The following is an 11,958-nucleotide window of genomic DNA, read 5'->3' as shown; positions in this document are numbered from 1 at the left end:
TATTATAAAGAACACACAATTTAATAAATTCATTTACATTAATGGGTTATGTATTTTTTTCTTTATTAAAAGAGTAAGAGTATAAAATTTTTAAAATTCTTTCGAGTGAGATTGTAACATTCCGAAATCATATATTAATGTATGTGTAATATGACGGAGAGGCATTGATGGGTTTGGTTGCGATGTAAATGTGTTAACTACAAGTTATTCATCAACCTCTTTGGGAATGCATCATCTCCTTGTAAGCTTTTTTCATCTTCTATTTTTGACCCATCTCTTGTTTGGTCTTTTTAAATATAATTTTTTTATTATTTATATTGAAAATTAAGATTCTAAGTTCTGATTTATATAATTTATTTTAAATTTTCTAATTTAAAATGACAAATATATGACTCTAAAAACCCTTAACAGTATTAGAAAATTTTTTATAATAAGCTTAAAGTGAAGGAGATGAAATTGTAATAATGCTAAAAATTATCCCATCAATTCATTTCTACTATTCGCTATATTTTCCTTCTCTCCAAACAGGAAAAACGAAAGGAAAACCCCCTTTTTACGAAATTTAACAGATTTCTGACTTGTATTTTGTGTGGGACACAACAAACGGGATCGAACTCGAACAGGAAGGAGTCCAACTCACCCACCTCGAAAGCTCTGCGTGAGTGAATGTAAGTAAAGGTGTGTGCTTTGCGTGAACGTCAAAGCGTCTATATATGTATAGGTAGCAGGAAAGAAAAGGCGGTGAGTTGAGTGGGTGATTATGGACGGCCACGCCAGCTCTGTTGACTCTGAGTCGACTCTCTCTGAAGTTGTTCTTCATTCCAACTTTCCTACTACCAATCTTCGCTCCGTTCGTAATCGTCCTGTCACCATCAGAACTGCCGAGGAAAAGGTTCTCCTTCTTCTTCCTTTCTCTTTCTGTATGTACGCACACAGGCACATATTATGTACATACATGTACATGCATTACTGTTGTAAGAAGATACATGTGCATTTCACTAAGACATATGTCAATGCCACCAATGCAGGCATGTCTTCTTCTGCACTTCGCCTGGGCTTTCTCTTTGTTTTATTTTTTGTTGGGTTTACAATTTACCCTGTTAGGTTCGTTGACTTGTTTCTATTGCACTTCCTTTTTGCAGTCTGTTTGTGAGTATTTTGATTATGTTAGGTAATTGGGTCAGTGTCCTTCTTTTACTTGGCTGAAATTTAGAGATAGACTCGCTTGGTTTTGCCCAATTAGAACTCGCCTCTTTTCTATTTAAATATTGATTAGTCAGACAATGATTTTAGACTAAAGATTTTGGGCTGAATATGATGCGTTATTTGATTTGAGTCAGGAGAAGAGTAAATGGGAAACTTTGGTGCTTGCTTACAAGACGCTGGGAGTGGTATTTGGGGGACTAGTCACATCTCCTCTCTATGTTTACCCGTCAATGCCGCTCAAATCTCCTACAGAAGAGGATTATTTGGGAATTTACAGCATCATATTTTGGACTCTTACTCTTATTGGAGTTGTCAAGTATGCTGGCATAGCTCTCAGGGCTGATGATCACGGTGAAGGTATATGAATATCTGCTTGACTAGGAATTGGGTTATATTCTATGTCTGTCTGTCTTTGAATCTCGAGTGCCATGCTTCTTATGTGTGTACAACCGTTTATTATGTGGAATTCTTAGCAGCTTGAGTAGAAGTAACATATTCTAGGACCACTTACGGTTCACCCAGTCAAAAGGCATGCTGCATGAACTAAATTAAAACTATAAGCCTTTTATGGATTGACAAAGCATTATCGATGGTGAAAATGGATTGCCAAATTCAGAACTGAAAACTGAGAACCGTACTTGATAATGTGCTAAAGTAGCAGTTTTGCTCAAAACATTGTGTGGATCTGAAGTGCATAGTTCTTTTGGCCACACAAGGGCAATATTCTTGACTTCTTAGGACAACTGACTGTTGCAGGTGGAACTTTTGCTCTTTATTCACTGCTTTGTAGGAATTTGAATATTGGGATTCTTTCTTCTAAACGGGTTCATTCAGACCCAATTTCACACTCTCTCTCCCATGACGACGCTGAAAGGAAAACTAGGCTTGCCAAATTTTTTGAAAAAAGTATAGTTGCTAGACGGATTCTGCTTTTCATTGCTATGCTCGGCACATGCATGCTAATCGGTGATGGTATTCTTACACCGGCAATTTCAGGTTTCTTGTCTTTTGCTTTTCTGTATCTGTTCTCAGTGCAATGCTTGTTCGCAATGCTTTTAACTCTTTTAAGTATTTTGACAGTGTTGTCAGCAATGGATGGAATAAGAGCTCCTTTTCCTTCTATCAGCAAATGTAAGTGCCCAAACAGATTGTTCTAACATGTTATAAACTGGAGAATCTTTAATTTATACGATTCTTGTAAATATTTATTTTTGGGGCTAGCAATATCATTTAGCTCTTTATTATGATAAAAAGGAAATTTTGATTTCTATATTCTGTGGGTATTTGCTACTAGCTGATATCCCACTTTAAGATAGATGAGTCATCTGCGAACATTCATTGGCACTAAGGAATTGCTAAGATGCATATGATGATAGAATCATAAGGGATTGTTATATTCTGTCAAATGGTAAACTGTTGTTTTCTATGAGACATTAGTTTGCGATTACTACAGAACTTTTTGAAAATGGTTTTGGAAGAATTGGTTTATACTGGTGGCTACTTTTAATTTCATAACTATAGGCTATGGTCACAGTTTATCCAAGTCATAGACAGAGATAGGAACAACGAGTGAAACAGATGAAAGTGAAATTTTGTAAGACTAAGTAATATTACTAAGGTATAAAGTTTCTCTTGTGGCTTTGGCCAGGTCTAGATGCCACTTGAATATTTTGTCATAGTTTTGATATCTAGAATCTCTTCTATGAATCATGTTGGCAAATTTTGTTCTCGAGTTCGTAACTTTATGTCTGTAATTTTCAGCTTTGGTGGATGCTCTTTCTGCAGTAGTTCTAGTTGTTCTATTTCTGCTGCAGAAATTTGGGACCTCTCGAGTGAGCTTTCTTTTTTCACCAATTATGGGTGCATGGACTCTGAGTACACCATTGGTAGCAATATATAGCATTATACATCATTACCCCACTATATTCAAGGCTCTATCTCCTCACTATATCATCCAATTTTTCTGGAGAAAAGGGAAGGAAGGCTGGTTGTTACTTGGTGGCACTGTCCTTTGTATAACAGGTAGAGCTTGTGCTTAAAAGTTTTTCGATGACTTGATTAGCTTTTCCTTGTTTTTTTAATATTATCTAAAAACCTTCTGCGAATGTATATATGCAAACTGCTTGCACTAGAATGAAGGATGAAAATTTGTAATTAAATTTTTTATTCGCTGGATTTTTATTCATGATATTTAATTTACAACAACTTAATATATATAAAAGAATATTAAAGAAAGTTTTATTAAGAAAGAAAATATAAATGAGTCCCATAAAAGAAAAAGAATTTCCAGTTATAGAACTCAACTATGATTATGCTTTACTGGGAGATTTCATTGAAGGTGCCAATCTGTATAGGAATCAAACTTCTACAAGAAGTCGGATTCCTGTACTCTCCCTTATGCTGGTTTGAAGATCTTGAGCAAACCAAGTTTGGAATTCAATTCTTTGAAAGTCTTCCTAGGTAATGTCTTGTAAAAATATCTGTGATTTAATCGCAAAATTAAATGTGCCACAAGGATGGTACTCCTAACTCTATCTTCTTTTTCACAAAGTGTTTATCAATCTCCATATACTTAGTTCAATCATGATAAATTGGGTTCTTTACTATACTTATTGTGGATTGATTGTCACTTTTATAGACTCTAAAGAAAGAATTCTTAATTCACTAAATACTTTTTATAGTCATATTCCTGCACAGATATCATGTGTTAAAGCTCTAAACTTATTTTTAGGCTAGTTTCAATATCCTTTGTAGCCATATTCCTTCACAAAAACCATATGCTAAAGTGCTAAATTCAGCTTCAGCATTACTCCTTGATACAACTGACTGCTTCTTGCTTATACAAGTAACTAGACTTCTTCAGACATGTATAATATTCAAAGGAAGATCTATTAGTTATAGAAGCAGCTTAGTTTGTATCAGCATATATTTCAATTTATTAGATTATGTTTTTTTTTTTGAAATAGTTCTTGTCCAGCTGTCATTTTTAAATAATTGAATATTCAAAACATTGCGTCCTTAAGTTCTTTAGTGGGGTTATTCATATGACTTACCACACTGACAACAAAACTAATATCTAATTTGGTATCTGAGAGGTATATTAATATACCCACTAGATATTGCTATCTTTCTTTATCAACTGGAGCGTTGTCAATTTTTTATTTCTTGATTTAATATTGGGATCCATGGGTGTATCTGCAAGCTTGCATCCAAGCACTTCGATCTTTTTTAGAAGATTAAACACATATTTTTATTGAGAAATTGAGATTCTTTTCCTTGACCAAATAATTTCAATTCCCAATAAATATTTGAGATTTCTTAAGTCTTTAATATCAAATTGTTTAGTTAAGACTTTTTAGTTCGAGTAATTCTTCGATGTCATTCCTTTTGACTATTATATTATTTACATATATGATGAAGATTGCTTTTTTTTTTTAAAAGAATCATTCTTGATAAATATAGTATGATTTGTTTGACATTGATTATAATCACCTTAGTGAATTTGTCGAATCATACTTTTGGAGACTATTTGAGTTCACAAAGGGACTTTTTGCGGATCTTTCTGGTAGTAACTTGATTTTCAAAAGCAGGTGGTATCTCCATATAGACTTATTCTCAAGTTCTCCATCAAGAAAAATATTTTTTATATTTAATTAGAATAGTGGCCAGTCCAGATTGGTAGTTAGAGACATTAGTATCCGAATTGTATTAAACTTTGCTACTGTTGCAAGTATTTCTTGATAATCGGTTCCGTAAGTTTGAGTAAAGTTTTTGGCTACTAATTGAGCTTTGCATCTATCGATACCACTATTAGCATTATGCTTGATTGTGACACCCATTTACAGTCAACTGGGTGTCTCCCAAGTGGTACTTCTTCTTTCTAAGTTCTATTCTTTTCTAAGGCTTGAATTTCCTCCTTGATTGTAGTTTTCTATTCGGGTATTCATAGTGCTTTATGTATCGTCCTTGATATCTATATTTTATTAACATTACTAACAAATATCTGACGAGTTGATGACAGACTTCTGCATGAAACAAAATTGTGAATTAGATGATCAATTCATTCTCTTTTTTGTTTTCTTAGAACAATAGGTCTATCATCGTACAAATTATCAAAGGAGAGATCTGAATTTAGGTTACTTAAGGTATTTAATGATGCTGGATTTGGATCTGGATTGGATTCATGACTATGATAAGATGGTTATGGCTCTTTCTCTTATTGGTTCTTGTTCCTTTTGGTGTAAACCGAACTTTAACTTTTCTAGTATGGTGAGTAGGTTCAGGTCCCAGTGTCACATCTCGATCTATGTGTTCTGGAAATTGAATAAGTTTAATTGGAAGAGGATGAAGATATTTAGTGGTAAAGTCCCAAAATTGGAATTCTTGTGTATTTTCTCCCCCTAAATACCAATTTTGTAGTATGCTTGGTTTTCGCGAAAGATAACATCCTTGAAGTTAAATAGAATTTTTAGATGACTAGTGAATAACGCTTATATTTTTTTTGCTTTGATGAATACCCAACAAAGATTCATTTTATTGATTTGATATCTAGTTTGCTTCTGAATGGTTGTGTATGTAAAAAAAAGTTTAACAACTAAAAACTTTGATTGGTAGGGTAGACAAAAGTTGAGTGGAAGGAAAATATTGGAGTATAACTTGGTAGGATTTGAAACTCAAGGACTCGGGAAGATAGTCTATTGATAAGGTAAGTTGTAGTTAGGACATGTTTTTCCTAGAAAAATTTTGGAACTTTAGTTGTGAACATGAGGGACGGGGCAACTTTCAAAAGATGTCTATTCTTCTTTTTGGTAACTCCATTTTGATGAGGGGTATCAACATATGAACTTTGATGAACAATCCCCTCTTTTGCAAGATATATATCCATTTCATTTTCTGAATATTCTTTTGCATTGTTTTTAAAACTTGTACTTTTGTCTGGAATTATGTTTAGACCAAATTGTTGAATTTTCTGAATGTATGACCAACTTTTGACTTTTCTTTCACGAGGAACAATCATGTAATTCTTGTACGATAATTTACAAAGGATAGAAAACATCTAGTATTAGTAATATTGTTGATTTTAGAGGGTCTTTGCATCATTATGTACTATAGCAAACAATTTAGAGATTTTGTGGAGTAACATGAGACATATAGAACGAATATATTTTCAAAATTGACGTACTTCACAATTAAAAGTTTTTCGGATTTTTATTTTTGAATAAGAAGGAAATAATTTTTAAATGTATATAAAATTTGGATGTCTTAATCGATAATAATATAACATAATTGTTTTAAGATTATCTAAGTTGAACTGCCTTGAGACTCCACACATATTGTATTATGAGATTGTTTTATGAAAGATGCATTATCTTTGAGAAAAAAGAGCCTTGAGTACATTTTAGCATTGACAATTTTCGTTATAAATTTAAGAAAAATGTAGCTATACAATTATGATCTTGGGTAAGTTTTCATACTAATAACAAGCTGCAATCCTAATTAGGTACATGAAGCACTCCCTTTAAGGTTAACTTATTTGAGATGAGAATATCACCTATCTTGACCATTTTTAAGTAAGATCGATTTGATATTTTTATGATGAGATTCTCATTACATGGATTATATTCTTATAATAATGTTTTATTTCCCATAAAATGATTTGATGCCCCCGAGTCATTGATTGAAGTATTTTAACTTCTTGGAATAACATTAAGAACATTAAAGTAATTACCTTTTCGGGCTGTTATTCCAAATTTTATATTATTATTGATAGAATTATGATTAGGAACTTTTTTGGATAACTTCTATATGCTTTTTACTGAATGGTATGATTGTTTAGTAGAAACAACTTCATCAATAGAGACATGATGTTCCTTACTTTTTTCATCTGAAACTGATTTTGTGGTCTTCAAATAAGTGGGTTTTCAATGAATTTTCTAACAATTGTTTTGAGTATGACCTAATTTTCTGCAACAATCATACCAAGAACTTCTGTTTCTTTGTCGGTTGTGTAAGTTGGGGTGAGGATTCTCAATAGTCAAGATAGAGTTTTGCTCAATTGTAGGGCTTGAGATCCATTTCCTAACATTTTTTTTTTTTTTTACTTTTTCTCTCCTTCAGAAATCTCAATAATACTAGGTCATCGTTTCATCTTGAGTATTCTTTCCTAGACTTCATTTAGACTTTATTCAATCCCATAATAAATTTAAAAATTATTTTTCTTTAAAAAATTTCTCTATACTATTTTGCATAATCTGAACAGCTCCACTCAAGTTTCTCAAATATATCGAGCTGTTGCCAATGATGGGTAACCATGCTGTAGTATTGGATTATGAATAGATCTCCTTGTCGTAGGTCATGGAGGCTAGATTCAAAAGCAAAAATTTTTGATATGTTTTATTTGGTTGAGTAAAACTCTTTGGTTACTTCCCAAATTTTTTGTGCCTTTCCATACAACAAAAAATTCTCATTGTCATGGAGTTAATCAATCACGACATGACTAGATTATTCTTGACCTTTCAAGTTTGGCATTCCACGACATGACCAGAACAAATAATCGGCACCCGTTTGAGTGACTTCTCCTGGGATGTACTCTTCTCTCCCTCATCCACAAATAATCATCTTGATCGATTGAGACCATTGAATGTGGTTGTTTTTGTTTAGCTTTTGGTTGGTGATATGAATTTGAGGGATTTTCGATTTGGGTGGTCTGATGGAAATATTTTCATCAGATTGAGATGTGACTTCAGAGAGGTAATTGGTTCTTGTGATGGCCATTATGTATTTGGTTATCCACAAGAGAGAAAAAAAAAGATTTTTCAGGGTCAAGAAATCTTGCTCCGGTACCATGAAAATTTATAACTAAATTTTGTATTTATTGAATTTTTATTCATGATATGTAATTTACAACAACTGAATAGATATAGGAGAATATTAGAGAGAGTTTTAGTAGCAAATTAAATATAAGTCAGTTTTATAAAAAGAAAAGAATTTTTAGTTATGAAAGTCGACTATGATTCTGTTTTACGGGGAAATTCTTTGAAGATACCAATTTGTATAGGAATTGGATTTTTACAATTAGTAGGGTTCCTGGAAAGGGTTTCATGGCATGCTGACTCTTGCTTTATATAAAGCTAAAAGGAAGGGGAATCCCAGCAAATCAGAATGAAAGGGTTTTAGAGAAAAAAGTATCATTCAGCAAGACACACTATAAATGGTTGCTAGTATATTTAAAATGCAACCAGTTGTGTTTGTATCTTCCTATGTGCTTCTTGTATGAAGAGGTCTAGAGAAAGTTTCCAGGTATTTGGAAGGTGTGAATCTAGGTTATCATCACAATTCTAAAGCGTTGACATGTTTATGCTGATTATTTGAGTAGCATATATCAAACAGAAATCTGAAAGTCCTGAAACAAATTTGTTAACTCTACTGTGAGGATCATTATTTAGTTTATCAAAGGAATTAGTGGTTAGATACTTAGATTTTGTTTAGATCTGCTTGAATCTCTCGCTTGTATAGAACTTGGTGGATGTGCAAAGAAGCACAGATATCTGGTTGCATTCTGGTTCATTTTTTTTCTCTTCCCTCATTGTTGATGCATGCACCCATGTATATATATTTGGTGATTATTTCTTGCCTGTAGGTTCTGAAGCATTGTTCGCAGATCTCGGTCATTTTAATAGGAGTTCCATTCAGGTAACGATAAGTCCACCTTATAACCTAGGTGCTTGTGTACGATTCTAACGGCTTCTCCATGCATTCTTTGCCAACAGATAGCTTTCTTGTTTACAATATATCCATCACTTGTTCTCACATACGCGGGACAAACAGCATACTTAATCAGGAACCCCAATGATCACGAAGATGGATTCTACAAGTTCATACCAGGAAAAATTTACTGGCCTATCTTTGTTATTGCAACGTTAGCTGCAATTGTTGCAAGCCAATCTCTGATCTCGGCTACCTTTTCTGTTATTAAGCAATCTGTTGTTTTGGACTATTTCCCTCGAGTCAAAGTGGTGCACACATCACGTAGCAAAGAAGGCGAGGTCTACTCCCCAGAAATCAACTATATCCTTATGCTCCTATGTGTTGCTGTCATTCTTATTTTTGGTGATGGGAAAGACATTGGAAATGCTTTTGGTATGTTTAACTGGTGTTTAACAGCATTCTGGGTTGATTACTATTCAGATAGAGCTGATAATTATCTGAACATGGTCCTGAAGTAGCTATTGTTGCCCTGCTTTGAATTTGCAAAACCAGTGAATCACTCGATAGAATTTGTCACAGTGCATATTTCACAATGATAGTATAATGAACATCTTGGTATTTATTTGCATCCCAGTTACTTGATTAATACTGTAATAACACGTTTTCATAATTCAATACTTGGTGAGCAGTGGGTCCTTGTTGTTACATAACCTTTCATATCTTTTTATTCCTTTATAAGAATAACGTTCATGTCTTGCCAGTTCATCGTTAGATTTACTGTTAATGCTGTTACACTTGCATATCATTTTGGATCAAGATACGATTCTTTTTCATGCTGATTTGATTACATTACAAATTATATACTATCCTAGTGTTACATAAGCAGTCATTTCTTTTGCCCTTTCCATTTCCTCATCAGTTAGTTCTTTATTTGCAATCAACTAATAAAAAGTTTTGATTACAGGGGTTGTTGTTAGTTTAGTGATGCTTATCACTACTCTGTTATTGACTTTAGTCATGATCATGATATGGAGAGCTCCTTTTGTGCTGGTCACCCTTTACTTCATTGTATTTTTTACAATGGAAGGCATTTACGTAAGTGCTGTTTTCACCAAAATTCCTGAGGGCGGATGGATTCCTTTTGCCATATCCTTTATCCTTGCCTTCATTATGTTTGGCTGGTTCTATGGAAGGCAGAGAAAGATGGAATATGATTTGACTCACAGAATAGATTTGCAGAGACTTGAAATGCTATTAGCCAATCCGAGTATCCAAAGGGTACCTGGATTGTGCTTCTTTTACACCAATATCCAAGATGGACTCTCTCCTATTCTTGGACATTATATTAGAAGTATGAAGTCTCTACACAATGTCACTATTTTTATTACACTGCGGTATTTGCTGGTTCCGAAGGTTGCACCACATGAAAAGGTTGTCATAAAAAAATTGGGCCTCCAAGGAATTTATGGGTGTATAATTCAGTATGGTTACGCAGATTCCTTGAATCTCGAAGGAGAAGAGTTTGTAAATCAAGTAACTGAGAGCTTGTGGATGCATATACATAATAGCTCATGCTGTCTGCCATCTGATCCTGTGATGATCCAAAATGAAATTTCTGACTTGGAGACAGCCAGGGCGGCTGGTGTTATCCACGTTCGAGGAAAGACAAGGTTTCATGTAGGCAAGAACTGCAGCCGGTTTGATCGAGCCATGCTTGCCTTTTATGAAGTTATGCACAGTAACTGTAGGTCTGCCCTCCCTGCTCTTGGGGTTCTGCCATCGCATCGAATTGAGGTTGGAATGCTTTACGAGGTCTGAATGGTGATATCGTTAGAAGCTTATCCAGGGTGTGGGACTTGTATACATACAAAGAATAGAATCAAAATCAGGATTTTGTTCACATGCTAGGAACTAAAATCAGCTTTAGAATCACATAAATTATGATGTATTGTAAAGTTTTACTCATTACATGAAATAGATAATGATTAAACCAAGAATTAATAAGTTTTCTGAAATAATGAAAGAGTTCTGGTTGGCTACTTTGTTTGGCTGTCTTACTTCAAGTTAAGCAATGAAATTTGAACTTGTGTGAGATAAAATTCTGGGATCCATTTGCATGTTTTCAAAGTTATTGCTGGAAAATTGTGTTTTACTATTATTTTCCAAACTGATAAACAAAAATATGGGTTCAATCTTCTTTTGAAGGAATCATGTGGAATTCAAATGTCGAATATCTATTGCTCTTAGTAGTATTTTTCAAGTTTTGTGATGTGAAGAGAAAAGTTTACTGACTCAACATTTGTTTCCTTTTGTAATCTAAAGGGAGCAGAAAGATCACTACAAGGTTACTTTTTTAGCACAATGAACAAGTTGCGTCTTAAAATGTTCCTCTACTCTCGGCCACATAAAGACACATTTTCTTTCTTTTAATTTTTTTTAGAACATTCAACACATCGTGAATCATTAATTTTTAAGGAGATTAATTTCTAAATAGTGAATACCTTCATTTTACTATCTTCATTATTGTTAATAATTTAATAAAAATTATCGTAAACAAATATTATTAATTAATTTAAAACTTATCAATATAATAGCACATCAATGATTATTTCGTAGAATTTTTATGGCCCGACCATTTGTAAATATATTATATTAACTCAATTACAATTATGACGTAAGTTACTATGCTATTTTAGTGTAAAAATACATCTTTCAGTTAATAATTTCTTAAATAACCATTAAAAGAAAATTTTCATAATTGTATTTTTGTTAAATTTTCACAATAATATTATTGTTAAATGTTTTGGCGTGAAGTTAACAGAATGATAATATAAAAAGTATTTTATAATATAATAAAGATTAATACATCCTCGTAATTGTGTTTAAACTAAGAGGGTAATTTTGTAAATTAATCTTCTTATCTTCTCTCGTTCTACATGGCTTTGATTTGCACTTTCCTGCTATTTTTCGCTTCCGCTTTTACAATAAATATTTTAATCTAAAACACACTGACACACAAACTTGCTTCTATTTGGTCTCCCAAGC

The 11,958-nt window shown here is 33.2% G+C and overlaps 1 protein-coding gene across 1 annotated transcript; it reads left to right on the top strand.

Annotated features, from left to right (window-relative positions):
* The first annotated feature begins 475 nt into the window (after positions 1-475).
* LOC110823641 (putative potassium transporter 17) lies at positions 476-10,952 on the top strand. Its single transcript, XM_088213959.1, has 8 exons — positions 476-892; positions 1,341-1,563; positions 1,963-2,202; positions 2,287-2,337; positions 2,968-3,228; positions 8,846-8,898; positions 8,976-9,345; positions 9,878-10,952. The coding sequence occupies exons 1-8, from the start codon at positions 761-763 to the stop codon at positions 10,729-10,731; spliced, it is 2,184 nt and encodes a 727-aa protein (XP_088070085.1). The 5' UTR covers positions 476-760; the 3' UTR covers positions 10,732-10,952.
* Positions 10,953-11,958: the final 1,006 nt, after the last annotated feature.

This window comes from Carica papaya, chromosome 2 (assembly GCF_054855325.1).
Source record: "Carica papaya isolate Zhongbai chromosome 2, ASM5485532v1, whole genome shotgun sequence".
NCBI lineage: Eukaryota > Viridiplantae > Streptophyta > Magnoliopsida > Brassicales > Caricaceae > Carica > Carica papaya.
This window is presented reverse-complemented; position numbering and strand designations above follow the sequence as displayed.